This window comes from Neurospora crassa, linkage group I, assembly GCF_000182925.2.
Source record: "Neurospora crassa OR74A linkage group I, whole genome shotgun sequence".
NCBI classification, from domain to species: Eukaryota; Fungi; Ascomycota; class Sordariomycetes; order Sordariales; family Sordariaceae; genus Neurospora; species Neurospora crassa.
Genome location: NC_026501.1, coordinates 8793870 through 8818352, shown reverse-complemented (window position 1 = coordinate 8818352; position 24483 = coordinate 8793870). Strand labels below are relative to the sequence as shown.

The 24483-nt window shown below is 52.1% G+C and overlaps 8 protein-coding genes and 2 non-coding genes across 10 annotated transcripts; 5 read left to right on the top strand and 5 right to left on the bottom strand.

The window, feature by feature from the left end:
* The first annotated feature begins 301 nt into the window (after positions 1–301).
* On the top strand, positions 302–1811 carry NCU02882 (hypothetical protein). Its single transcript, XM_960471.3, has one exon. It carries the CDS (start codon positions 897–899, stop codon positions 1578–1580), a length of 684 nt encoding a protein of 227 aa, XP_965564.3. The 5' UTR covers positions 302–896; the 3' UTR covers positions 1581–1811.
* A 992-nt stretch (positions 1812–2803) lies between these two features.
* On the top strand, positions 2804–4859 carry NCU02883 (hypothetical protein; the record flags this gene model as incomplete). Its single annotated transcript, XM_960472.2, has 3 exons — positions 2804–2882; positions 3105–3118; positions 3241–4859. The coding sequence occupies 3 exons, from the start codon at positions 2804–2806 to the stop codon at positions 4663–4665; spliced, it is 1518 nt and encodes a 505-aa protein (XP_965565.1). The 3' UTR covers positions 4666–4859.
* A 282-nt stretch (positions 4860–5141) lies between these two features.
* On the bottom strand, positions 5142–5215 carry NCU15066. Its single transcript has one exon. It is a non-coding gene; the product is annotated as a tRNA-Val (tRNA).
* Positions 5216–5426: 211 nt separating this feature from the next.
* NCU15065 lies at positions 5427–5497 on the bottom strand. Its single transcript has one exon. It is a non-coding gene; the product is annotated as a tRNA-Gly (tRNA).
* Positions 5498–7279: 1782 nt separating this feature from the next.
* stk-20 (serine/threonine protein kinase-20) lies at positions 7280–12452 on the bottom strand. The gene is made up of 2 exons (XM_960474.2): positions 8596–12452; positions 7280–8533 (listed from the first exon to the last, which is right to left on the bottom strand). Exon 1 carries the CDS (start codon positions 10507–10509, stop codon positions 8701–8703), a length of 1809 nt encoding a protein of 602 aa, XP_965567.1. The 5' UTR covers positions 10510–12452; the 3' UTR covers positions 7280–8533; positions 8596–8700.
* On the top strand, positions 7281–8701 carry NCU02884 (hypothetical protein). Its single transcript, XM_960473.2, has 3 exons — positions 7281–7750; positions 7839–8137; positions 8224–8701. The coding sequence occupies exons 1-3, from the start codon at positions 7618–7620 to the stop codon at positions 8452–8454; spliced, it is 663 nt and encodes a 220-aa protein (XP_965566.1). The 5' UTR covers positions 7281–7617; the 3' UTR covers positions 8455–8701.
* A 413-nt stretch (positions 12453–12865) lies between the features above and the next one.
* NCU02886 (hypothetical protein) lies at positions 12866–14743 on the top strand. Its single transcript, XM_960475.3, has one exon. The coding sequence runs from the start codon at positions 13345–13347 to the stop codon at positions 14533–14535; it is 1191 nt and encodes a 396-aa protein (XP_965568.2). The 5' UTR covers positions 12866–13344; the 3' UTR covers positions 14536–14743.
* Positions 14744–17434: 2691 nt separating this feature from the next.
* NCU02887 (voltage-gated potassium channel beta-2 subunit) lies at positions 17435–19157 on the top strand. The gene is made up of 2 exons (XM_960476.3): positions 17435–18085; positions 18153–19157. Exons 1-2 carry the CDS (start codon positions 17768–17770, stop codon positions 19032–19034), a joined length of 1200 nt encoding a protein of 399 aa, XP_965569.2. The 5' UTR covers positions 17435–17767; the 3' UTR covers positions 19035–19157.
* NCU02888 (hypothetical protein) lies at positions 19094–20738 on the bottom strand. The gene is made up of 2 exons (XM_960477.3): positions 20339–20738; positions 19094–20224 (listed from the first exon to the last, which is right to left on the bottom strand). Exons 1-2 carry the CDS (start codon positions 20418–20420, stop codon positions 19557–19559), a joined length of 750 nt encoding a protein of 249 aa, XP_965570.1. The 5' UTR covers positions 20421–20738; the 3' UTR covers positions 19094–19556.
* A 1146-nt stretch (positions 20739–21884) lies between these two features.
* NCU02889 (hypothetical protein) lies at positions 21885–23695 on the bottom strand (the record flags this gene model as incomplete). Its single annotated transcript, XM_960478.1, has 2 exons — positions 21885–22447; positions 22582–23695. 2 exons carry the CDS (start codon positions 23693–23695, stop codon positions 21885–21887), a joined length of 1677 nt encoding a protein of 558 aa, XP_965571.1.
* Positions 23696–24483: the final 788 nt, after the last annotated feature.

Genomic DNA, 24483 nt, shown 5'->3' with positions numbered 1-24483 from the left:
GCCCCGTGAGCCGCGCCGAAGATCCATTCACACTCGGGCGAACCGCAAACCTGCATCAGAAGCAGTATAGTGCATGCATGAAGTGTCGAGTGGTTCAATCTGCGCTGCGGGCGCTGGTGGCGAGCGAAACCACTGGCTGCAAGATGAGTGCCACTTCACCACTTAAACTGGATCTACTAGTCTAAGGTAGCTTCCACTTGCATCATGCAACAGAATAACGAGTGGAAGAGAAAAAATTTTGAGCAAAGAGGAGGAGAAAGAGAAAAACTGGTACATCGAACAACTGGACTTGCTTCATTGGCTTATAACATTATCAACAATGGAGACGACGTTGTAATATCATTTCTTACACAGATGATGGTAAGACTAGATATTAGAGGCTTTTTTAAACACTGCATGTGCTGCTTGCTATTCCCGCGCGCCTGGATCTGAATTTTTCTTTTCGTTGTCCAGCTTTCGATATTGTCAATTTGAACTTACTACACACAATCAAAGTTCGACGATATTTTCGCATCGCTGGTCCCTTGTTTCCACAGGATTGTATTGAGCGAACATCGGGTCCAGGGAACTGCCGAAGATTAGAGTGTAGCCAAAGTCGACTCGTCATTCAGCAGTTGGGCTTTTATCGTATTCGCATCCATATTGCAGCGCCGACAAAGACAGCCGCCAAGACCCGCTGAACTGCTCGCGAAGTGCAAGACAAACAGAGAACTCAACGACAAGTCGACAACAACTCACCGCAACACCAAAACAGTGGGCACCCGCCCGCCCCGTCGTTGAGCTGGTCTCAACCACCTCTCCGGGTGTCGTCGTCATCATCATCATCATCGACGAATCCCGCCCCTTTCTACCTCTTACCAAGAAAAGGAAGAAAATAAAAACAATAAGCCTGCGCCATGCCAACATTAGCAGCCATAGACGTCTCGGTATCCGACGACCGGATAAGCCTCGTCTTCTCGCACCGCGCCCTCGCCGCCGCCTACGCCGCCTACCTCGAAGCCGAAGATTCACGGCCACCTTATGCGCAGGCTGTGCCAGGCTACCGACGACATGCCATGTTTCATGCCGCCTCCAAAGAAGTCACACTAGCCATGCCCAGCTTCCTTACCTGGTTCATCACCATGCGGCAACCGGATGACGAAGACAGCGTGACGTTTACTTTCTCAGACGAGGATGAGGAGCAAGCCAGGGCGTGGGCAGAGAGCGTGGTTCTTTTCGAGCCACCGGTGCCGCCGGGAACGGTGTACGATTCGGAGGAGGACGGTGTTAGGCAGCTGCATGTCAAGAGGCTGTGGAATAGGGGGAAGTTGTTGCAGAGGCTGGAGGAGCTGAAGAAGGTCAGGAGCCGGGTTACGACGGTATGCTCTCTAAAGTCGACGAGATCGTCGCCACGGTCGTCGCCAAAAGAGGGATCCAAGGATGGTGTGCCGTGGTATGAGCGGCAGGATTATGGATATGGATATCGATATGCAGGGGTCGGGCAGACGAAGGAGTTGACGATCTTGGCGCCGTTGCCGAAGCGGGTGGCGCTGCTGCCCCATACAACGACGGCGGGACTGTTTCATGAAGAATGGTGGTGATCATCTCATCTTGGTGCCTGGGTAAAAAAAAAAAAATACATGGAAGAAGGGAAAAAGGATCTGTACATGACGTCATATTCCGGCAGGCGGGCAGATAGGCAGGCGTTTTGCTTTTTGGGATACCTAGGTTCTACCATAGATAGCGAAGCGAGGCGTTTGTCGTTTGATTTTACGGTTTCCTTTGGAGAGGGCATAGACTGAGTGAGAATTGAAGCTGTCTTTCTGTCCGTTGAACCACGTTATCCCCCAGTAGAGCTATGCATGGTGCCCGTTCATCGCTAGGTATTTCTGCCGCGAGTGTTCGTTACACAGAGCTTACGTTGTGCAACGTGTGCTTGCATCGATACATCTGGTAATGATAACCGGCAATTCCAATCTTGTCTTCTGTTGATAGTCCTTTCTTTTTATTGCAGGGACAGATTGCCGAGTTCGCAAGGCAGTGATCCTGGCAGATCCTCGCTTATCTCCCCTGACAATCATATCGATCGCATGTCTCAGCCATGATGGCACTTGCGCGTACATTTAGAGGACGGTATACCGAGGGGCGGGCCGGTCAAGAGTGTATGTACCTAGACCGTTGCGCGCTCGTGGTCATCACGTTTTTCTTGGAGGCATTTCGTGGTGCGAATCATGGTCGCTGCCAAGCCGGACATTCAACGATTGCTACTGGTATCCTGATTCGTCGCTCGAAGGTCGTTGGTTCGTATCCGATTCTTCGGCGAACCTTTGTGTGGTCACTTGACAGTCTGGAAGACTCGTGTATGGTGTCACTACATGGTTATGCTGGTGAACAAATGGAAAAGGAACAGGTACAAACTCCAAACTCTAGGATGCCTTGCCTCGGCACAGCGGGCCCAAATCATCCGGTGTGTTGGGTTCCTTAGCCTCACTGTTTAGTGAATGTACACTAAGACCGGAGGCCGCTCCCGTCCGGGCAGTTTTGACCCATGCGGGGCTGAGCTTGGCACCGACGCAACGTCATCCGATTCATATTTATAGCGCAGCCACGCTCTCCAGTCCACTGAAGAACAGAACGAAACGTCGCCGAATCCTCTCCAGGCGGCAGCCGCAAAAAACCCGGTGGAAGTTTTCAAAAGTCCGTCAGGTGCCCGGGCAGGCAGGGCAGGGCATCCATTCCGCGTCCTCAATTCTTTAGCTCGGAGGAACTTGTTATCTCCAACAAATCTCCCCGCACTTCGGACTCGAGCCAAACCTCGGTCAACATGGCAGCATTTGTTTCAGCGCTAAAACTTGCTTGTGCGCGGCCGTTGCCAGCAGATCCATCTCCCGTGGTTCCTGGCTGTGTGCCACTCCCAAGTTTAAACGTGGATCCAGTGGACGGGATTCGAGCAATAATACGAGGTCGAAGAGCTTCACTAACCATAAGAATTCCCTTCATGAGTATCCAATTGGTGTACCAGTGAGGTGATCGCACTAATCTCAGCCACCTTCGCACCGTACTGCTACTCCATTTCTTGAATCCTTCTCTGACGACACCCACTCAGATCTACACAAAATCTGCAGCTATCTTGACTCGAGTGAGTCCACACGAGCTTTGTCCGGTTTGTTGGGAAGGCCTCCTGCTTCACCGTATTGTACCTATTTAAGAGTCTCGTCAACTGTCCGCTTCGTTTGCTTTGACTTCGCTCGTCCTCTGTAGCCAGAAGGCTCCCCGAACCCATCCTCGGTACCTTACACCACCAGTATGGCAGCACTGCATGGCCAAAGCATGTCTAAATCTGGCATCGGCCGGGATTACATTACCGATGTTTACATTGGACCACCTCGACGGCCTCCTCAACGGCCTCCTCGATATCCTCCATTACCCACATCCAGACATACACGAGGGACATCACTTCCACCTCTAGTCATCCCGAACAATGCATCTCCAGCACCGAGACCGAGACCGCTTTCTGAGTTGGGGCCCAAGGAAGCGTCCTCTACCGTGTTTATGAACTTTTCACTTCCACGGCCTGTTGCCTGCAGAAAGAAATCAAGCGTTGACATCACCGCATCCAACACACAGTCAACACATCTTTCTGTACCAGACACAAACTCAACACATGGCGACAACAATTACTCCGCGTCCAACGCTGGCTGGGTTCCACCTCCCCCAAAATCACCACAGCGACCCTCAACGTCCAGGGGACACTACCAAATACCCCCTCGCCCAAAATCACCACAACGACCCTCAACGTCCAGGGGACACTACCAAATACCCCCTCCCCTACCAACATCAAACCGACCGCTATCAAGCGGATCAGACTCATCACCATCACGGCCCCTCTCATCAGGATCCGACCAAGTCCCAGAACTCGAACCAGACGTTTACAATGACGACGTCAGCATCATCTCCGACGCAGCCCCAACACCTCCACCACCCACCTACGCGCCTCCCTCACCACCAGTCAAATCACCCCTCCGTCCCTGGTCCGTAAGCTCCACCTACTCTCAAGTCTCGTCTTCATCTTCTTCTTCTTCAGGATTCCCACTGCACCGCTCCAGCTTCTACCCCGGCAAGCGCAACCCGCCACCCCGCATCAACTTCCGCCCCTCCTCCCAGGCTTACCACCCCACGAGCAAAAAGAGCGTGCCCAACCTCCGACGACAACAGTCAGAGTCAACAGACGACTCGACGGGGTCCGAAGACAACGACGCAACAACAACAACAACAACAACCACCACGGGAACAACAGGAAATGGAAGACGGCAGCCAAAGACTTACAAGCTCGACGACGCCCGGAGCCGAAGCCACCGCCGCCGCGAAATGAGCCCGTCGGATGTAGACCTGGATGACCCCACCGCCCGTGAATGCAGCAAGGCCGAAGCCGAGGCTTTCACGCAGCTGATTGGCATCATTGATCGGTTTAACGCCAGGGAAGGGGGGTCGCCGTCTGTACCTGATCGGTTAGCGAGACGGGTGTCGTCGTTGCATTTGCGGGTGGCGACGCCGGTGTTTGATCCGGCGGATGAGCAGAGGGAGCTATGGGCAAAGGGCTTGAGGAAGTTGAGCCCGACTGTGTATGTGGCGGACGTGGACAGCGTTTGGGGGTATTATTTTGATGAAGATACTAGTCCTATCTGAGAGAGGGGAGTAATTAATGGTCAGTGGGAAGAAGAGTCAAAAGACTGAAGGAAGAGTAGGAAATGTCGGGCAGGAACTTTTTGCATATAGGTACACATGGATGGAGTTAATTTGTATTTTTAGGAGTTTTGTACATATGATACCAGTTGAGCTGGCTGATGATAATGAATATAATGATACAGTCATATTTCTTCATCCCTTCTTTCTTTCCCCTTTGTTGTCAATGAAAGAAGTTATCGGGTAAAATGAAGATGTCCACAAAGATCCAAGTTGTTCAATTTGGCATGCACTGCAAAGCACTCACCAGGAAAAATTAAACCTATCAAGTGCGGGAACGTGGAGGCAGAATAAATTTCTTTATGTAAAAGACGTGCACGCATCTCATCGCATTAGCGATACAACATTGGAAGTCATCATATCCACGGGGAAACAAAAAGTTGACCAAATGGAATTTCGCACAAAAAGAAAACAATAATTGATCCGACCCAGGCTCGATCTGGGGACCTTCAGTGTGTTAGACTGACGTGATAACCAACTACACCATCGGACCGTTTGTTGAAGGTTCGGCTTTGGGCGGGGTCTCATAAGCTCGGCGATTCTCACCACCCGCATGAGCGAAAAATGTGGCTGGTATGCCCTGGCCATCCCCGCTTTCCACCCAAGTGTTCGTTCGAGTGGGGCAATACACGACAAAGCAAAAATGAGAAAAAATTGGAAAAAGATGAGAAAAAAGTTCAAACTGACTCGTTCGAGAAAACCAATGCGCCAGCCGCGAATCGAACGCGGGGCCCATCGATGGCAACGATGGATTTTACCACTAAACCACTGGCGCTTTTTGGTGATTGTTACCAAGAAGTGCTGGTGCATGTCATTTTGAAACCTTGCTTCGTTCAACGTCGAAGAGGATGGAGAGACACTTACTCACATGGAGTGCAGCACGACAGCAAAGAGCCAACTTGATCGTCACAGCTCTGATGACGTAGTTTGTTTCTTGTTGAAGAATACCTTACACTACCGACTACCCGGAACATCATCCGAACTCTCTCTCGTCTGCAACGCGCTGCACAGACAAAATGCCGATCAGGTACCATTGCACGCAGTTCCATTGTTCATCCCATCTGTTTTTTTCCTTCATGCGGAACTTGTTCGTCTGACATGAATGCATTGTATCCACGTGCGCTCCCGAGTTGTCTATGCATCGATCAAATACAAAGCTACTGAAACAGCAGAATAAGTTTAAGTATGGTTTCCCCCAAGATTTGTGAATCTCGACTTGCACCTCCTTGAAGTCGGGAGGTTGAGGTTTATGATGCCCGGTAGAACACAAATTCGGGACTGTATTAACGAGTAGGAAAAAAGACACGACCCCCCCTGTTAGGTAACTAAAGTACATAGGTACCTGGCACGAACCCGCACCACCCAAGACCCAAAATCCGGGGTTATATTATATAATGTTCAGTGCTTGAGTAGGTAGAGGTACTTACCCCGCCTATTTAAACTTGGCCCATAACACCCACCAACTAAGTGTACCTCCCTACATACCTTGCTATACCAACATCTAAAAAAGCAGCGTGGCACCTTTCAAATACGTTGATCGCCATTGACCTGATGTATGTTATGCCCCAAACTAAAAGGTGCCAGCTTGTCTGTCTGGTATGAGCGTGCTTGGGAGCCTGGAGCTTCGTTGGATCTTAGTTAGCGGTGATGGTGATGGTCCCTTCCCGCATGCCCCTGCAGCATGCAACCAACTTCCCCAACCCCGACCGACCAACCCCAACCTCGTGCGGCGCGTTCATTTGAGCAAGTTTACATCGATGGTCCAACACCGACCAACCACCAACCGACCTTCCTTCAACCCAGCGAAAACTTAGGTACCTAGGTACCTCTAGGTACTACTTGACAATGAAGCCACGACGTTGCCTTCTGGTCCCTTTCGTTATGAGGTTCTGCTTGGCCCAGCTTCCATCGATGTTTCTTCGCTACCCTCGATCGAACTGGATTCCTACTTACCTTACCTAACTACGGCTTCAATGTTATTACCCGAATCGTTCATAGAAAAGATCACTTCGCCAACGCAAGGGGGCCTTTCCCCATCCGATTATGGTGTCCAGACTGTGACATCGAAAGAAAACCGTAGACGACCTCAACCTCGACTCGACGGGAGCCAGGGCTGACTACCTAGGTAGCTGGAAGGAGGATATCAGATGGGATGGGGGGAGGGAACGCCTTTTTGACTTATAACTTGCTCACTTCGTGTCCCGTTTTGGTGAGGTTCATATTGGATTGCCAAGAAAAAGTGCCCTCCCGCACTGCTCCCGCTTGAAATTCAAAGCTGGTTCTGGAAGCCGCCGCGAAGCTGCGACCACGGATTACTTCACTTTCCTTCATCTTCCTTGTTATTCACAGCTGAGAAGGTAAAAGCAAAGTAGATTGGGAGTGGAAGGTACGTCCCGCAAATGGTACATACCTGAATACATGGAAGCTGCGTATCAAGGCTGCACTGAGCTTGAGCAAGATAGTGGGGCCTGCCGCCGCCAAGCATCCTATGTACATATTCCACGTTGGTGGCACCAACAACTTGCTCACTTCGTTTGTTGTACATCGGTTCGGTGAATGGGAGATTTATCAGTCAATTCTCGAATCAGAAAGCGCGAGTAACTAGATTATGTACAACGAAACATGGAAGCCTGAGGTATTAAAAAGCTGTGTTCTTTTCCCTTCGCACACAACCTTTCAAGGTCTTCCCCCCCTTCCTCGACTCGCCCGTGCTTTTCAACCGTCCACCGGATTGAGGATATATCAACCGGCGATAATCAAACAAAACCAACAAACCATTTAATAATATCTGGTTACGCACGTACTTCCCGAAAAGCCCCGCGACTTTGAAATAATTTCGATCCTTAAGCGACACGCGCCGACAACCATCAACGCAATCAGCGAACATCAACGAAAATGGTTTCAGCAACTCTCCTCCTCACAGCGGCCATCGCGCCTCTCGCTTCCGCCCACTTCAACCTCGAATACCCCGTCTGGCGCGCCAACACCCTGGAGTCTGGCACCAACTACTCCCAATGGAACTACCCGTGTAAGCTTGATCCATCCCTCTCCCCTCATTTCCTTCCTCTCTTCCCACCTCAAATTTGAGAAAACTAACACACCTTCCCCATCCATAGGCGCCGGCGTCCCCCCCGCCACCTCCACCTCCGGTAACCGCACCGACTGGCCCCTTAAAGGCGGCAGCGTCAAGCTCGATCTGCACCACCCGTGGGAGTACCTGTTCATCAACCTCGGTCTGGGCGCCAACGTGACCAACTTCAACTACACCCTCACCGGCCCCACGTTCTGGAACGTATCGGGAGCGGGTACGCTCTGCGTTGACTTGCCGCTTCCCGAGGGCTTGACTATGTCGGATGGCCAGGAGGGAAGTATCCAGGTTGTCACGGTGGGGGCGAGTGGCAGTGCCTTGTATAACGTGAGTTTTTCCTTTCATTCGGCTTCTGGAAGGGGCAAGAAGGTGATGAGTGGGAAAGAAAATACGCTAATCAGGAGTGATAACAGTGCGCCGATATTAGGTTCCGCGACAACGCGTCGACGCTGTCGAAGGATGAGTGCAAGACTGACGATAAGGTGTCGTTTGTTCAGGTCAAGGGGCCGAGCGGCAATAGCACCGAAGGCGGCGAGAGCGCAGACGACAAGAAGAGTGGTGCTTCGCTCGTTGGGTTGAACAAGGTCGCTCTCACAGCCGCTGTGGGTATGGCGTTGAGCTTTGTGACTGGTATGGTGCTATAAACGGGGAACGGGCTTCGGGTTTTTGTTGATGATGCCACGGAAATTGCGAGCTTGAGTTTGAAAATACAAGATTCTAATACTACTGGGTGTGAGCAGCGCTTCCATCAGTTTATGACCCGAGAAGGAGGGTTATCGACTTACAGTGTGAGATGATATGAAATGCTCCTCGTTTTCAATCCAAGTAGTGCGTAGATACAGGTATCTATTTCAGTGTAGATATCACGATATATCATTTATCGTACTCTCTCATTTCTCTGGCATTTGGTCGTGGACTCGCGCCACAATCTCCCTCATCGTGATTCTCTGGTTTGGATTTGGTGATAGCATATCGTACACTAGCCTCTCTTGATCATCTCGCGTATCGAGCTGTGCACGAGCCATGTTGACTTCACCCAGCCATTGCTGCATGTGTTTAACCGCGCTCGGCTGAGGGTTCCGATCGCGCGGGTTTGGGTGAACTTTGGCAATAAGCCAGTGAAGATGTTGGGGATGCGCTCTGTTGCCACGGGCGTCCGGGAAAGCGATCTTCCCCATGACGTACAGCATGGTTACCCCCAGGGCCCAAACATCGCTGGGTGCTCCGCGTTGTTTTAGGGCAATGAATTCTGGTGGGATGTACCATGGTGTACCGCCGATTGAAGGGGGATCCCTGGCGTGGGTAGATAGACCTAGATCGCACAGGACGGCACCACGCTCTCTGCTGTAGAGAATGTTGGCGGGTTTGATGTCATTGTGGACTAGACCGCGTCCATGGATGTACTGCAGGGCACTGGCAATGTCCCGGACGATGCGCTTTGCGTCTGATCGGTCACCGGCAAACCGGTCGTTCATTCGTCGCCACATTCCCTTGGATCCTAGATCTCGAGCATCAACGTGCTCCATGTACAGAGAGAGGAAGCGAGCGTCGCCGCCGTATAGACGTACGATACTCTTGTGCTGGAGCTTCTCCTGGTACTGAAGCTCCCGAAGCCAGACATCGGCTTGATGGATCACGTTCCTGGATTCCATAGCCATGTTGTTGACGGTGGCGGGAGTGCGGGTCTTAAGCACCTTTACCACAATAACTCCATCTGGCACATTTGAGTGGTCGGCGGTAAAAACGCTCGATAGGCTTGACGAGGCAATATCCGACTTCTTTGTGAGTGTATACTCGTCAAGCTCGCCGCCGGTCACTTGGACCGTCTCGTCAGGTTGAATTTGCAGGAGGTTTCCGTCGGATGCAATCAGCTCTCTTCTGCCGTTCGCGGAGACGAGTTCTTTTTTCTCCCCAGTCAGGCTTGGAAGAACGAGCGGCTTCGTCTTTGCTGGCAAGAACATGATGACGCCATCTTCCTTAATGTCGGTGTCTTCTTTCTTGATTTCGATGTCCTCGGATCCTCGAGGCTTCTTGTTGCTCGAAATTTCATCTTCGTCATCACCCACATAGGAGCGCTTTCTCACGAGCTGGCATGAAGTTGATGAATCGATAGATGGAATCCGGAAAAGCGTTGGCTTTTTCTCAAGGATACGAAAGTCAAGCACATCGGAATTGTAGAACCTGATTCGCCAGGTGCCCGGAAAGACGTCTTTATTGAAGCCTGGATTGACCTCGTATTCCTCGTTATCCCCTGAAACGGTAGTGGAGGCACGGGATAGGATGAATGGAGCATTGGAACGATTGACAAGGATGAGCTTATCGCTGGCCGGATCATAATAGAGCTCGCACCACAGCATGCCGGGGATTCGGACAGAGAACTTGATATCCCGGGATGTTTGCGTAACGGCAAGCACCTTGTGTTGATCCTGGTCCTTTCCTGCAACCTCGGCGCGCAGAGCTAGCCACCTGCAGTTCTCCAAGCTACCTGGACTGACCGGTCGCCCCCGGGGCGGCCTGAAAAGAATTCGAATGTCTTCATCCGGCGGAATAACTAGGCTATCGAGCGAGACGGTGCTGTTGAGGGCAAGTTGAAGTTCTTCCCTCTCGCGGCGGTCTTCTCGAAACCGCGCCAGAATCTCGGACTGGGAGAAGGCCTCCGTCTTCTCCGAGAATTCGGAGGTTTCCTTGGAGTCAACCATGCCGCGGGCCGGTGCACGGATCGAGGGACAAGGTATTGCAATATCTTGGTGCTGGTTGAATGATGGTTCAAGCGTCCTATCAAGCCAACTGGTAGGCGGCTATGGAAATCGGGTTTGTGGTAAAGTGGTATAGAAGAGCGCAGATAGAGCGAATGGCAGCTGTAGTATAGTCAAGGTGATTCGGCAGACTACCGCTGAAAAGAAGAACTGAAGCGCGTTGGTCAGACTAAATGCGAACCAAGCAAGAGCCCTGCTGCAACAAATTCAGCGGGCTGCAAAAGACAAAAACAAGTTATTGTCGTGTTCAAGGAGCCATAATTGCTATTGTTGCAGAATGACCATCAATAGGTTGTCAGATGAACGGACGAGACGAGGGCAGGTGGAAGAGCAAGCCTCCTGATGGGATACCTTAGTCTCAGCCTCGCCGAACAAGATGGAAGAACAAGAGCTCCGGGCCGTTTTCTTTGCAATGTCAGACAAGATGTGTGCGCCAGGGGTCAGAGAAGCTCAGAACAGGGCGAGAGAGAAGAGGGGAAAGTGTAAGAGAGGGGGGGAGAGAGTCATCAATCGAAACGCGACGAAGAAGAGATGACCCGACCTGACCAAAGTGAGCTGAGGCTGGTGCCTAGCTAGCACAACTTCCCGAAGAGGGCGGTGCTGCCATGTTAGTGCAGTGCCTCACAGCCCATGCCCCCCGCCTGTCACATCGTCTATCTCGACTTTGAGACGGACGACCAGATGATTCAAGGACTGCGAAAACGCAGAGCCATCAGCCGGGAAACCTCCAACACAAGAGAAGAAGATGGCCAGGGAAGCAGGATATAGTATTTGTAAGGGGCGACAGCCGGCGACCATCCCACGCTGGTGTTAGGCCTCATGAGGCTTCATTGGCGCCATGTTCCCTGCCCCCGATGGCCAAGAACAGCGTTGACAACCGAGTCTGACTGGTTCATCTGTGGTCCACCTGAAACTGGAAAGCGCGTCGGGTTCTCGAGGCAGCACCACATGAGGGGCCGTCAGCTGCCAAGGCGACCACTTGCTATCGTCAGTTGATGCCATCTGGTTTATTGCCGATGGGCCCTTGGTCTCTTTCCTGTGTCACGTTCCTCCTCCGACTAACTCACCGCGGTGAAGATTCTGGCACCGAGGTCGAATCTCTCATCATCAGCAACAAGCACACGCGGGTCACAACTCATGTGCTCACGTTGTAGTGTCGATCTGGACATGCTGCTTCCGTCGCGCAAACGGAGTTGAACCATAAAAGGGAAGAGGTTTCCCACTGATGACGAGCCTCGTGGTGAGCCTTTGGAAGTGAGTGGGAGTCGGAGGTTGTCGTCAGACTCGCATATTGACACTCACTCGGTCTCCAAGTTGCATCGATTCATTTCTGATGTCAGCGCCCTCGATCCTTCGGTTTGTATTGCCACACCTCAAAGCCCTCGTTTGCCGAGAGACTGGAGTGAACCCAGCCAGCACATTTGCTGCCTTCCCTGATTTCCCCTCGAATTGGAACTGACGAAATGAACCTCAACACAACTGAAGGATGGCTCAGGTTTGCGGCTGGGTGCGCCTTCTTCTGTTGGCGCTGGGCTGACTGATGGGGTGAGGAAGGAAGCGAAGAGGGTGGGGGGTTTCGAAAAGCTCGCGTTGTTGCAGTTGCTGTTCCAGGCAAGAGCGGCTGGACGGCGTTTGCAATTTATCGATGCTGTTTTTACCCGTGAATGGCCGCCATTGTCATGATTTTGTCATGACTCGTTTGAGCTAGCATCGTCAAAAGTCTTGATTTCACAACCGAAAGATGTCCCCCGTCAACAAAGTCTCGATGATTCATCATGAACTGAAAGAAAACCTCAATCGCTGTATCGGACGGAGGGCAGCGCAAGTCACGATGACGGAAAAGACGGACGACGGTAGGCACACACACTGCAGTGATGACCTGCAAGGAATGGGGGGAGGGTGCCAGGTCGAAAGTGCAATGATTTGACCGCAATCGGGCATTCTAGAGACAACAGCGCGCAAAGCGAGGGATGACGAAAAATGTGCTTCATGCAAGTCTTTTAGAAGCTAGACCGGAAGAGGACTGTTGTGTAGCAATCAGTGTGAGTGGTTGTCGCTTCGATTGGCTGGGTGTTGTTTGAGTGTAACCCTCCGGCCGCAGGCTCAGCTCCTCGTGTCCCGCTTTCCGTTCCCTTTCCTGCCGAGCCCACCTCAGCGGCCATCTCATTGGGCAACATCTCTGCCAAGCACCCAGACCATCTGGCGTTGGGGGCCGTCTGGCGAGACAGTCTGTGGCGTCGCATCACTCTGCTGGTCTTTCCAACACCCAGCGCATCCCCCCGTTGGCCTCGTCCGCCTCCTTCGCTTGAGGCCTTCATCTCCTCATCACCGCCGTCGTATACCTCACCTTCAAACCTCAACGAGCCCACCTGCAATTGAGCACGATCGAGACTCCCGTCGGCATCGGACCCCTACCTTTCCACCAAAACACCAAAAAATAAAATCAATAGATACTTATCCCTTCACCATGTGTGATTTTGTCGGTTACTAAATGGCTTTCTGCACCAGTGCAAGGCCCACGAGTCTTGATTTTGAACATCCCATCACCTTGTGGTGAAGCACCACTCACCCGGTTTTCGACTTTGGCTTCATTTCTGTCCCCCACCCAACTACGAAACGACGCAAAACATTACAGCTCTACTACCTACCTACGACCTATCTAATTACAGCAATACAATACCCACTCGATCTTCTCTTCTTGTTCGCATTTGGACCCCCTACTCGACCTCGACCGACACACCGAACCCACCCCCTTCATCATACCGCACTTCTCCCCAGATGGACGATCCGACCGGACCAGGATGGACATGGCCTTACTGGAAGTTTGGCTTACAGAGAGAGGACCTCGAGACTAAGCTCCACGATCAGTACAACACCTTTAGCCTCGCCATTCTCGACCCCGAGGCCTTTCACCATGACGTCTACGAACTAGCACACAGGGCCACCACCGCCGATGAGTTACATCAGCTCCTTGCCGAGCGGAAGCAACTCCGCGTTCGCGAACTGAACGAGTCTCTTGAATCTGCAGCATTCGAGATCATTGGAAACCCTTCCCTGATTGGGACCGATCAGTGGCAGCACGCTGTCCAGCTCTTCCGAACAAGGTCGCTTGATTCGCTTGTTCGATACTTTGCATCATACCTTCCCGAGCAACATCCCTGGCACAAATCCGCCGATTCTGGCTCCGTCACCTCCAGCAGTGCCGATTCCTGCCCCTCTCTTTTCGACGATGAGTACTACTGCGATCCGATTTTGATGACAGAGGAGCCGCTCGAAATTGCGGATGAGGAGTCCATTGTTAAGGACCATCTGCCGCCGTCTCCGCGCTCCATGACCATGTGCTCGAGCTCGTCTGTAGATTCCCATGCGGATGGCTCTCAACCGGACTTCGCCCTTACCCCAGCCCGTACCCTCTCCTACTCCGAATACGAATCCGACCATTTGGAATCGTCCGCCTCTACACTCTATGACGTGTCGGAGGTTACCACACCTGCTCCTGAGCAGCAGGAGGAGGAGGATGCCACTCCCGAAGTGGCATCAGGAAAGGAACCCTCGGATCATCCCACGGACCTCTCGATTACTTCCGAGGCAGAAACGCCTACCCCGAAACCCGAGCATCATGCTGCAGCTTTCTTCGAGCAGACGAAGCCATCATTGCCCTGTCGACGACACCGGAGTCTTTCACCATCATCTGCGCGTCCTCTCTCTGGTCAGGAAACCCGGAGTAGCATGCAGCAACGTGATCCCAGGAAGCCAGAGCTGCCGACTCACCGTACCCAGGTGGTGGACGACGCAGCTCGCCGTTGGAAGGAAACAGGATACATGAAGAGGCTTAAGCAGAGGATGTTGAACCCCTTGCAAAGAGGAAGGAGTCTGGGGAGGAAGACACAGACAAGTAGTTCTAGTCGCGTCCACAAACCGTCATCGGATAGGACGAGGCTCAGGGGACGGAAGAGAATTGATAGTTAGCACATGGCAGGGAGTTTTTGGCGTTTCGGAGCCTGAGGGCAAGGTGGATGGGCCTACTACCGATACCCCTGTACATATGTCCCGTGACTGTACATATCTGCTCTTCGATTTTTCATGGTAAATCCCTTTTATTTCAGTACAAGCGTGGCGACGGTCCTTGGTGGCCGGCGCTGGTAGTTTTTTTTCACGCCTTTGATTTGGTGTTCGATGTTTGCATGAGTAAACGACTAACGCTGAGTAGTGATGATATGCATCCGACCGTTCCCATCTCGCGGCTTACGGTCGGATACAAACAAACCCTCTCAGCTAAGTATCCCATCGTTTTCCCTGAGTTGAAAGCTGCTCACGATGGTCTAGGTTCAGATATAACACAGCCTGGGTAAGAATTAAACCACTGGTAAGTTAATATGTCCCGTCTTTCTGTTGTTCACATTCAAGCGGACCATTTCGAACTTTTGTGTCTTCGCTTCCCAGCTAGCTAGTAGTTCGCAAACATGCTCATGACAGTTAATGATTATGAATATTTCTACCCTTACCGCCTGACGCATGCTATTGTTTTCCACCGTGAATATCAACACGTTATTGGCAAGCGCTTGTAACTCGACCGATCGACCGGAGAAGACAGCTCAAATGTCATGCCTACTACGGGAAATATCATTTGTTTCTTCCCACAACACCGTTCCCTATTCATCTCATCCAAAAGCAGCATGCAGCGTTTGATTGGCAACGCAGAGAGACCCAAGTGAAAATCCTAGAAAAAAACCGCCTGAGCAACTCGCAAAGTCCCATCTCCAATCCTGCAGTGCGGATGCCGAGCAATGTGCGAGAGGGGAGGGGTATGTCGCTTTTGGCGGTAGTGTATTCTTTTGCAACAAGAAGTAAAGGGAGGGGGGCGGCGGTGGTGGTAGAGGCCATCAGATCTGGTGGCTGACTTCCCGCAGTGGATTAGTGATGAGAAGTTGAGGAGGGAGTTGGGGTGGAGGGATCGGGAAACCGTTGTTTGGAGAGGCGGTGGGGGTGTAGAGGAGGGCATGGATATGAGGCTGCGAAGGAGGGAGGGAAGGGGCGGGAGACCATATGAGGAAGACAGAGGAGATGGTTAGGGCCTTGGGCAGTTGTTGAGACTTTTTGAGAAAAAGGGGTAAAAAAAAAAAGATTGCGGGAGGATAAGGAGTCGAACACACAGCCTTGCTAGACACAACCCTCCTCTACCATCAGCCCCCGAAAAAGGTACAAAAAGATACAAAAAGAAAAAAGATACCAACAACCGCTCAGCCGATCAGCGCACACCGGTTAACCATCGAAACACCCTAACTATTTTTTTTATAGGGGGGTGACTTTGCACTTGTGATTACCTTCTTCTGTCGCTGCTCACACCTGCAGATCCTTGAATTGTGGACGGGGCTTACGATGTGGAACACGCTATCGGTTACTTGAATGTACATCATCGTTTCCCAACCGGACAGGAATGTTTTGGGAGTTTGAGTTGTTAGGACGGTAGACCATTGCGCCATTCGGCCAAGCGGTTGTTGGTGACTACAGGTACCAAAGAGAGCAATTATAGAGCCATTAGGTGCCTGGTATGGGAAGGGGTACCTAGTTGATAGGTGCGGGCAGACGGCTGGACGGGATGGGAAGAGATGAAATGGGATGAAAGGTTGGTGTTGATGAGCGCAGGCCTGGCAGGTAGGTACGTAGGTAACAGGCCGAGGGGGATAGTTTGACCAGAACATCCATGACGGAACCCCTGTAGGGATTGAAGGCTCGGAGTTATTGAACGGGGATAGGAACACTTTCTGCCCTACGCACGGAGAACCAAGTCCCAGATGTGCGAATCGGCAAGCTGGCCGGATCGTCACTCTGCCGCGTGCTTGAGCCCTATACACTAACTAGCCTATAGAATCAAGGATCTCTCCAGAGCAGCTAGGCCCTAGAGTTCTTCAACTTCATTTTCGTTTTCAGGGTCTGGTTTGCGGTGGATCTCGTACTTGTACTCATCCTGGCGCGCAGATGAGCCAAGGTTTTAGAGAATCGGCGTCTGGTCGAGGCACTTAACTTTCCTTAAGCGATCCACGCCATCTAACTCAACCTTTTAATTTCAATGCAAGATGGCCTCAAAACCGTGATGAAAGAATCATGGATCAACCGGTATGTAGTGATGTCTGGAAGTCGACGGGAAGTCATCCCGCTACTACACTATGTAGTGTATCTGCAACGGGGTCCGTGGGTCCCGGCCCCCGGATTGTTGTCTGTGGGGCCGAGCACCTATCTCCGGAGGCCAGGCCAGAACCCCAAGCTTGGCATCGTTCCGGGGAAGCGAGAGCCCCATGAAGTGCTGCCGGGGACGTCAATTCCTCCAACCCCATCCCGTCACTTACATACATAGTACATTCTTTTGAGAAGATTGGTCGCCTCTGGACGTCGATACATCCATCTTGGGTACAGGAACGAAACCCGACTCCTTGGGTCAGTGGGCATCATATTCATGCCAATTCACATGGCTTTCTGGGCACATACCTAGGTACCAGAGCACTTGGGTCACCTCAATCTTTTTAGGCGGACCAAGCTCGTCCCTGACAACTGAAGATTGTTTGATGAGACCCATGGCAGTTGGCCCCTGATCACCCGCCAAGAACGCGGCCAAAGGTCTCAGTACACGTAATACAATCTTGTGTGGGAACGGAACCGGTTGAAGAAGTGCTCGCGGCTCTCCACGGCTCCCGAAAACGTGGGTTTCCACAGCAATTTCTTGCGTCATGGAGCTGCTTACTAAAACAATTTGGTGACCGCCCGAGACGGTCGCATTCGGCGTCCTTAGCTCCTTAGTACCCCGCCGGCGTCATCGAGCAATCTGACCTCCAGCTACCCCGCTCCCCGCAGCCATTGGCCGTCAAGGTGTCGGATTTTCACCGCGGCAGACCGGCAACAAAATATGAGTATCGTATCGTATCCTGATAATCATCGCGGTGCCAGTTATTTCCGGCCAACAATGCCTTTTGGGGGGTGTACATACAAGGGGAAGTGATCGAGGAGACGGGAGGTTGACAAATGCATGTCGTCACCATCGCAATCGCTGTTGCGACCTTTCAGCTCCACCGGTTCGATACTGACCATCGCCATGGACGGAAATGGTGGGTTGCCGCCTACACTAGAAAAGGACGCAAGCTCCGGTTGTTGAGCGGGGATTAGAGACAGCTCCGTCCTTTATCTCCACTGAATATTTGGGTTTGAAATGTCGCCCAGGCCCCTCCTCATCCCATTCTCCAAGTCTCTCCTTCCCGCGGTCCGTTTAAAAGCCAGCTTCGTCCCGCTCTCTTCCTGTCCATCTCGTCTCTATTCCACAACACCATCCAGACAAACAAACACAATGGCTTCCGATTCCCCCGTCGTTCCCACGGCCTACGAGCCCAAGGACATGAAGTTCCGCTACCTGGGCAACACCGGTCTCCAGGTTTCCATCTTCTCCCTCGGTGGCTGGCTCACCTACGGTGGTACTCAGAAGGGCGAGATCGTCAAGAAGTGCCTCCAGACTGCCTGGAACCATGGCATTGTACGTCTTGATCCTATGTCCGTCCAGCTCACCACCAAAGACACCAAACTAACCGCGTCTTCAACAGCAAACCTTTGACACCGCTGAGGTATATGCGAACGGAGCTTCCGAGGTCGAAATGGGTCAGGCGCTCAAGGAGCTCGGCTGGCCCCGTGACGAGTACGTCTTGACCACCAAGGTCTTCTTTGGCACCGGTCGCAAGGAGCCCAACACTCGCGGTCTCAGCCGCAAGCACATTGTTGAGGGTCTCAAGGCCTCGGTCAACCGTCTCCAGACCCCTTACGTCGATGTCGTCTTCGCCCACCGTCCCGACGCTGCCACCCCCATGCTGGAGATCGTCGAGGCCTTCACCCAGGTCATCCGCAACCTCAACCTCGCCTACTACTGGGGTACCTCTGAGTGGAGCGCCGTCCAGATCAAGGAGGCCATCCACCTCGCCGACAAGCACAACCTGATCGCCCCCGTCGTCGAGCAGCCCCAGTACAACGCCTTCCACCGCGAGCGTTTCGAGAACGAGTACGCTCCCCTCTTCAAGGAGCACGGCTACGGCACCACCATCTGGTCTCCTCTCGCCAGCGGCTTGCTCACCGGCAAGTACAACGACGGCATTCCCGAGGACTCTCGCTTTGCCACCAACAAGGCCTTCTTCGAGAACACCATCAAGAGCCTGCAGTCTGAGGAGGGTCAGGCCAAGATCGAGAAGGTCCGCAAGTTGACCAAGATCGCCGAGCGCCTCGGTGCTACCGTCACTCACCTTGCTCTTGCCTGGGCTGCCAAGAACCCCAACGTCAGCACTGTCATTCTCGGTGCTACCAAGGTTGAGCAGATCGAGGACAACCTCAAGGCTCTGCCCCTTATTGACAAGCTCACTCCTGAAATCATGGAGGAGATTGAGTCTGTTCTTGACAACAAGCCCACGCCTCCTGCCACCTACGGCCGTGACAGGTAAAGGGCTGGCTTTGTGACGAATGGATGAAGTAATGAAATAGAATAATTAAAAAGTTCAACCTCAACTATCATTGTTTCACGTATACTCTCCGGTGTTCTGTCATGTGTGTGTGCCTCTCTAGAAGCTACAATTAGCCATGTTCGACTTGGGTTGACGCACCGATGACCAATTCAGGTCTCCTACCAACCGTCATGTGTACTGATGATCGAGAAGCTTATTGACGGCATGAATAAAAAGTGTCACATCCCTCCCTAAAATGAACAGTCACCTTTTGAAGCCCTGCACCGTAAGCCGTATACTACATATATCCATAACGGACAACAAGTGGCCGAGTAAAATGAATGCCTGCTAAAGAGACCCTTTGGGGAATGCTTAGCTTCCATAGGCGCAGGGATTGGGAGCTTCATCGCGAAAAACCAATCACATCACTAATCCAAAGCTGTAACCTTGTTCTGTTACCCATTGGAAGAATAGTACCCATTACTCCAAGCTTCTTTCTCACCACATCACATCCCGACCCAATCAGATATCATCCCTCGCCCAAGGCTTCACGCCCTCCAACAACCTCTCATTCGCCTCCTTATCCCCCGTGGCCTCCAACAACTTGTCAAACCCTTCCGCGTCCGCGTACTTCATGAACAGCAAAAACCCGGCCCACACAAAGTCCGCATACGACACCTTATCTCCCTCAAAGAACGGTCCCGCAGCATTCTGCTTCAACAAAGCCGTAGCCTCGTGCAACTCCTCCCGGATCTTCTCATAAGCCTGGACCCCGCCCTGCGTCTTCTGCAGCTCATCAATCGACATGCCAAACGCCGCCTCCCGCGTGCTGATAAAGTACGGCTGGCTTTTAGGGCCCAAAATGTTCTTGACGGCCCCCGGGACAAAGACACCGACCAGTTTGCCCATCATGCCGGGCATGAGGGACTCGAGCTTGGCGAGGGCGGGGGTGTCCAGGTGCAGCGAAGGGTACTGCGGAGCCGGGTAGCGCTCCTCGAGCGCCACGGCGATGGGCTTGGAGTCCATCATGTAGGTGCCGTCGGGGAAGCGGATGGCGGGGATGGTGTAGGAGCTCGTGGAGGGCTCGGGGGCGGCGGGCGGGAGGTGCGGGGAGAGAGTGGGGCGGATGTCGGGGTATTCGAGCCATTGAGTGTGGTAAGGGAGGGACTTGTAGTTGAGGGCGAAGCGGGCTGGTTTAGGAGAGAAAGCTTTGTTAGTGAGCTGTTTAGGTGAGAAAATTGGGAAGGGGGGGTGTGGTGAGGGATGGATAGATGGATGGATGGGACGGTATTCTGGTTTCTTACTCTTCCATGGGTTGAGAGTCCATGTGCGACCATCCTTGCTGGGGATGTCGAAGAAGGTGATTTGTTGGTCTTGGTTGGCCATGGCGACTTGAGCTTGAAATTGCTTGTGAGATGTGTTTGACTTTGCTTGGTGATGATGAGACAGACTGAGACTTCGGTGGTGTTGGGCTCGCTGCTTGTATTTATGTCATTCGGGAACTGAGCCGAGAAGCGGGTCTACCATACAGTCCACTTGGTTTTCACACAGCCGAGCCCACAGTTCCATAGGTCGATCGGGTGTTACGCAGAGATTACAAATCATTATTTACAAAATGCCCTGTAGAGGTAACTTTACCGATTATAGTAAGGTACCTACCTCGGGGGAGGAGGCTCTGGGCGATTCAGGCGGTTTGAAGCCAGAGTATAGAAGTGCGGGTGTTCGATTCCGTTCCTTCTGTCAACTCTTTCTCATCTTGAAACCAGGCGATTTCAGCCAATCATATCGCGTAGATAGACGTGTCAGGTCCTGCTTGAAAACTCCCCTGTCACCCGCTAGCTACAAAAATATATAGGGCGCATCCCGCGCTGACAAACTTCAGAGAGTTGGTGTATATTAAGTATTCGCAATTGTCAAAGTTAGTCGGAACGTAAAAGCTGACACCTTCGCCCTTGAAACATAAAAGTAACGCTGAGGATTTCGAATATTCACGTATGTTGCAGCCGAAGTGGTATGTGTGTACAATGATGCCCCACGATGACAGGGAGCGGGGAAGGTACCACGGTACGATGTTTAGTGGACCCCAACGTCGATCAAAGGGCGCGCCCAGGTCTCAACAAATCCGCCCATGTACAATGTACATATACAGAGATAGTACAGCGACACATACTTCTGATAGTACAGAGCTCTGTTTCCGACTCTTCACTCTCACATCTTACTCTGCCCGAATTGTCCAATGGTCCAATCCTCGTCGCTGTTTGCTTGGACTTCGAGTGACGTCCCCTGAATGCGAACCGAGCGGACCAGCCTCAAGGAAGTTATTCCACAACTGAAAGGCAAACAACAACCGCTGGACTCATTGTCGACACTCGTCCATCACTCATCTGTTTCAACGTTATATTCGCATTGGTTTCATTCTTCCTTGCAGGAGATTGGAAGAGAATCCCCCAAATGTTTACTAAACAATTCCCCCCACATTCGGGCGATCCGTGGAGTGTCATTCTCGAGTGACAATGTTGAGTAATCAACGAAAACAAAGTAGATTCCTTGAGATGGCAACGAGGACTCTCACTCCTAAGTAACTTCCCAACTTTCTTATATGCTTGAGACTCTGGCGGTGGGAATGGGAATCATGATAACTAATCCGATGTCCAGTTGTCCATATTCGAGATAACGCTCCGTTTCCATACCACCCCAATTCCCCCCAATCAAACGCATCATTCCAACTGATAACTAACAGAACCTGTGATGTGCAGTCATGAGGTGTCCCCAAGACATGACAAACAAAACGACCACCTACAACAGATTCTCATTATACCACCTTGCTCCCTATCCTTCAAAGACCTAAGCTCACTTCCAATCTTGAATCGAAAACCCCATCATTCCTCCCCGCTTCTTGAGCTCCTCAACGTCAAACGGAATCATCTTCACCTCCCGCATAATCAGTTCATCCAGCCTAATCCACTTATCATCCCCAAACGGATCGCACGCCCTATGACCCTTTAGGGTATGCGTAATCACCACCTGTTCGGTCGCCGTCTTCCCAATCTTCTTGATCCGCCTGTATAGATGACTCGGACTGCAAGTCAAGTCCATCGTAGCCCATCCCTCCTGGCGCAATACACGTTGGAGAGCTCCGAGCATGCTGGCGTCGCAATTTACCGCGTGGGTGACTCTCCCTGGAGGCCTGCGGGAGACGCATAACTGTCGAGGGGTGTCGTCTGACGGGATCTCGATAGGCTGTCTGGGATTTCTAGGATCGTGACTTCTAGCTCTATAGTTTTGGACTTCTTCATCGTCGCTGGGGTCGCGTGGAGGGAGAACTGGAGGGGATGATGTGAGACGTTCGATTACTTGCTCGACTTCGAAGAGGAGCCGGTTTATGACGCGCTGTCGGCAGATTGTAATGTCCCCTATGTTCAATGTTCTTGTTAGCTTGGATGATGCTATATGAATCAACCATCATCAACATCAACGTGGCGTTGCCGTGCATCGTTGAACCATGCGTGGGAAAACAACCAGCAATCAGGAAGAGGGGTAAACATACTAAGCAATCCCAAATGCACCAACGGAGCCCACTGCGTGTACTCATCCTTCCCTTCCTGGGCTCCGTATCCCAGCAGCTGACCATCCTTATTGATCCTTGCTGTCTTGACCATACAGCGGATAGTATGCCTTATCATCTTGAGGTGACCCAACTCGTAGACTATCCAAAGCTGCTTTGCCACCTCGTCATGGCGGAGGGGGTTCTCGTGATAGATTCTCTTGAGCCAGGGAACCGCCACCGATTGGAGGCTCAATGTCATTCCGTAGCGATGGGTAAACATCAAAAGGTCGTAAAAAAGTTGGACACTCTTGAAGCTCTTCTCAACTCTATTGAGGAACCCGTGGATGACGAGTAGGAACGTTTTGCACACTCTGTCCTCTACGTCTGGGATAAAAAGAGTCGGAAGGGAGGACCTATCCTGCTCAGGCGGTATTACGAAGGCGGCAGGTGAGCGCAGAGGACTTGGTGTCGGGGGCGGCGGGGGCTGTTGATTGACCTGGCTGTGCCTCTCGGGCATGATAATCGCGGCGAGAACTGGGGAGGAACGAAGGATGGCGGCAGTACTGGCGAGGAATCTCTGGCGTTGCGGGCCGCCGGACCCGACAATAATGTTGCCGTTGGGGTCGATCACCTCGAGTACATCGTCTTCGTGATGGGGAACGGGAGGTGCAATCGGCGGGGGTGCCGGACCTTGCGCTGGTAGGCAAGCTTGCTCCCGGGCAGGAGAGCTCGGTGCTAGCAGACCGTCGTAAACGGTGTCGATTGATGGAAGTCGAAAGGTGGGGGACGGCCGAGGAGGGATGGGCGGTACTCCTGGTTTGTAGATGGGTGCTGATGGTGGCGGTGCCTCCTCCATGTCGACTGCGGACTCGTATGGTGTATGCGGCACAGGCTCGGCCGGCGGCGGCGATCTGGATAATATCTGACGCGCTAGGTTCGCGCATTGCTGGATATGGTTACCAGGACTACTTGATTGATTGCTGGCACCCTCAAAGTTCCCGGCTTGGAACCATGCGTCAAAATCATCGTCATTGTAGCCCATGTCGTAATCGCCATCGGAGTCGTAGCCGTCCCTGGCGGCGGGCGGGGCATTGGGATCGACCATTTCCGCCATGGTTGCTGTTGCTTGAAGATTTGCTAGAGCTGAAGGTAGAAGGCGCGAAAACGAGGAAAGAGAAATGAGTGTAAAAACGTTCTTGCCCAGTGGGCTGTGGAGGAGATTGTTCGTGGCAGAAGGAGAGTTTGGAGGGTGGGGGTGTTTACTCTGGCAAGAGCGGGTCAACTTCTGGACTTTGTTTTTGTGGCGAGCGCCGTTTGTGCAAACTCCACTGACTGTTCTGGCTATCTCTTAGATAAGTATGATACCCAGACGTGTAGAAAACCCCCCAAGCTGCACAGGTCAAGAGTTTGTTGTCGAAAAGAAAATCGAAACGCGGAGGGGAGACGACCAAGAGGGTGAAGTCCTCGCGGCAGGCAGCAACAAGGTTCCAGAAAATGAGAGCCCATTCACTCGAACCTTGACGTGTGACTAACCGCAAAATACATCAGACGAAAAGTTAGAAGAAATCAGACTAGCTGGCTTGAGTAATGAGAAGGCGGGTTCGATAGCTGGTTCAGAGCAACGCGTGCTGGGCGGCTATCTTGGGATGGTGCTTTGAGACGTATGATAAGATAAACATAGAGAAATCCGTCGCTCCTTTGAAGAAATTAGCAGTCTATACTATGCATGGCTGAGACTATAGCATAGTGGTATCAATATTGAACGGCTCTCGTTGCCCCGGACACCATGACAACGCAAGTATTTAATGCTACTATAAAGGATGCAAACCTGCAGAACCAAGAATGACATCCGGTCTTCTCAACATTGACATAACATGGGAAGGGAAGGGCATGAGAAGGATA

Coding starts and splice junctions, on each gene's coding strand:
- NCU02882 (XM_960471.3), top strand. CDS start 897: ATGCCAACATTAGCAGCCATAGACGTCTCGGTATCCGACGACCGGATA.
- NCU02884 (XM_960473.2), top strand. CDS start 7,618: ATGGTTTCAGCAACTCTCCTCCTCACAGCGGCCATCGCGCCTCTCGCT. Junction 7,751..7,838: donor CTCCCAATGGAACTACCCGT/GTAAGCTTGATC, acceptor CCCCATCCATAG/GCGCCGGCGTCCCCCCCGCC. Junction 8,138..8,223: donor GTGGCAGTGCCTTGTATAAC/GTGAGTTTTTCC, acceptor GAGTGATAACAG/TGCGCCGATATTAGGTTCCG.
- stk-20 (XM_960474.2), bottom strand. CDS start 10,509: ATGGTTGACTCCAAGGAAACCTCCGAATTCTCGGAGAAGACGGAGGCC.
- NCU02886 (XM_960475.3), top strand. CDS start 13,345: ATGGACGATCCGACCGGACCAGGATGGACATGGCCTTACTGGAAGTTT.
- NCU02887 (XM_960476.3), top strand. CDS start 17,768: ATGTCGCCCAGGCCCCTCCTCATCCCATTCTCCAAGTCTCTCCTTCCC. Junction 18,086..18,152: donor CTGCCTGGAACCATGGCATT/GTACGTCTTGAT, acceptor CGTCTTCAACAG/CAAACCTTTGACACCGCTGA.
- NCU02888 (XM_960477.3), bottom strand. CDS start 20,420: ATGGCCAACCAAGACCAACAAATCACCTTCTTCGACATCCCCAGCAAG. Junction 20,225..20,338: donor GACTCTCAACCCATGGAAGA/GTAAGAAACCAG, acceptor CTCCTAAACCAG/CCCGCTTCGCCCTCAACTAC.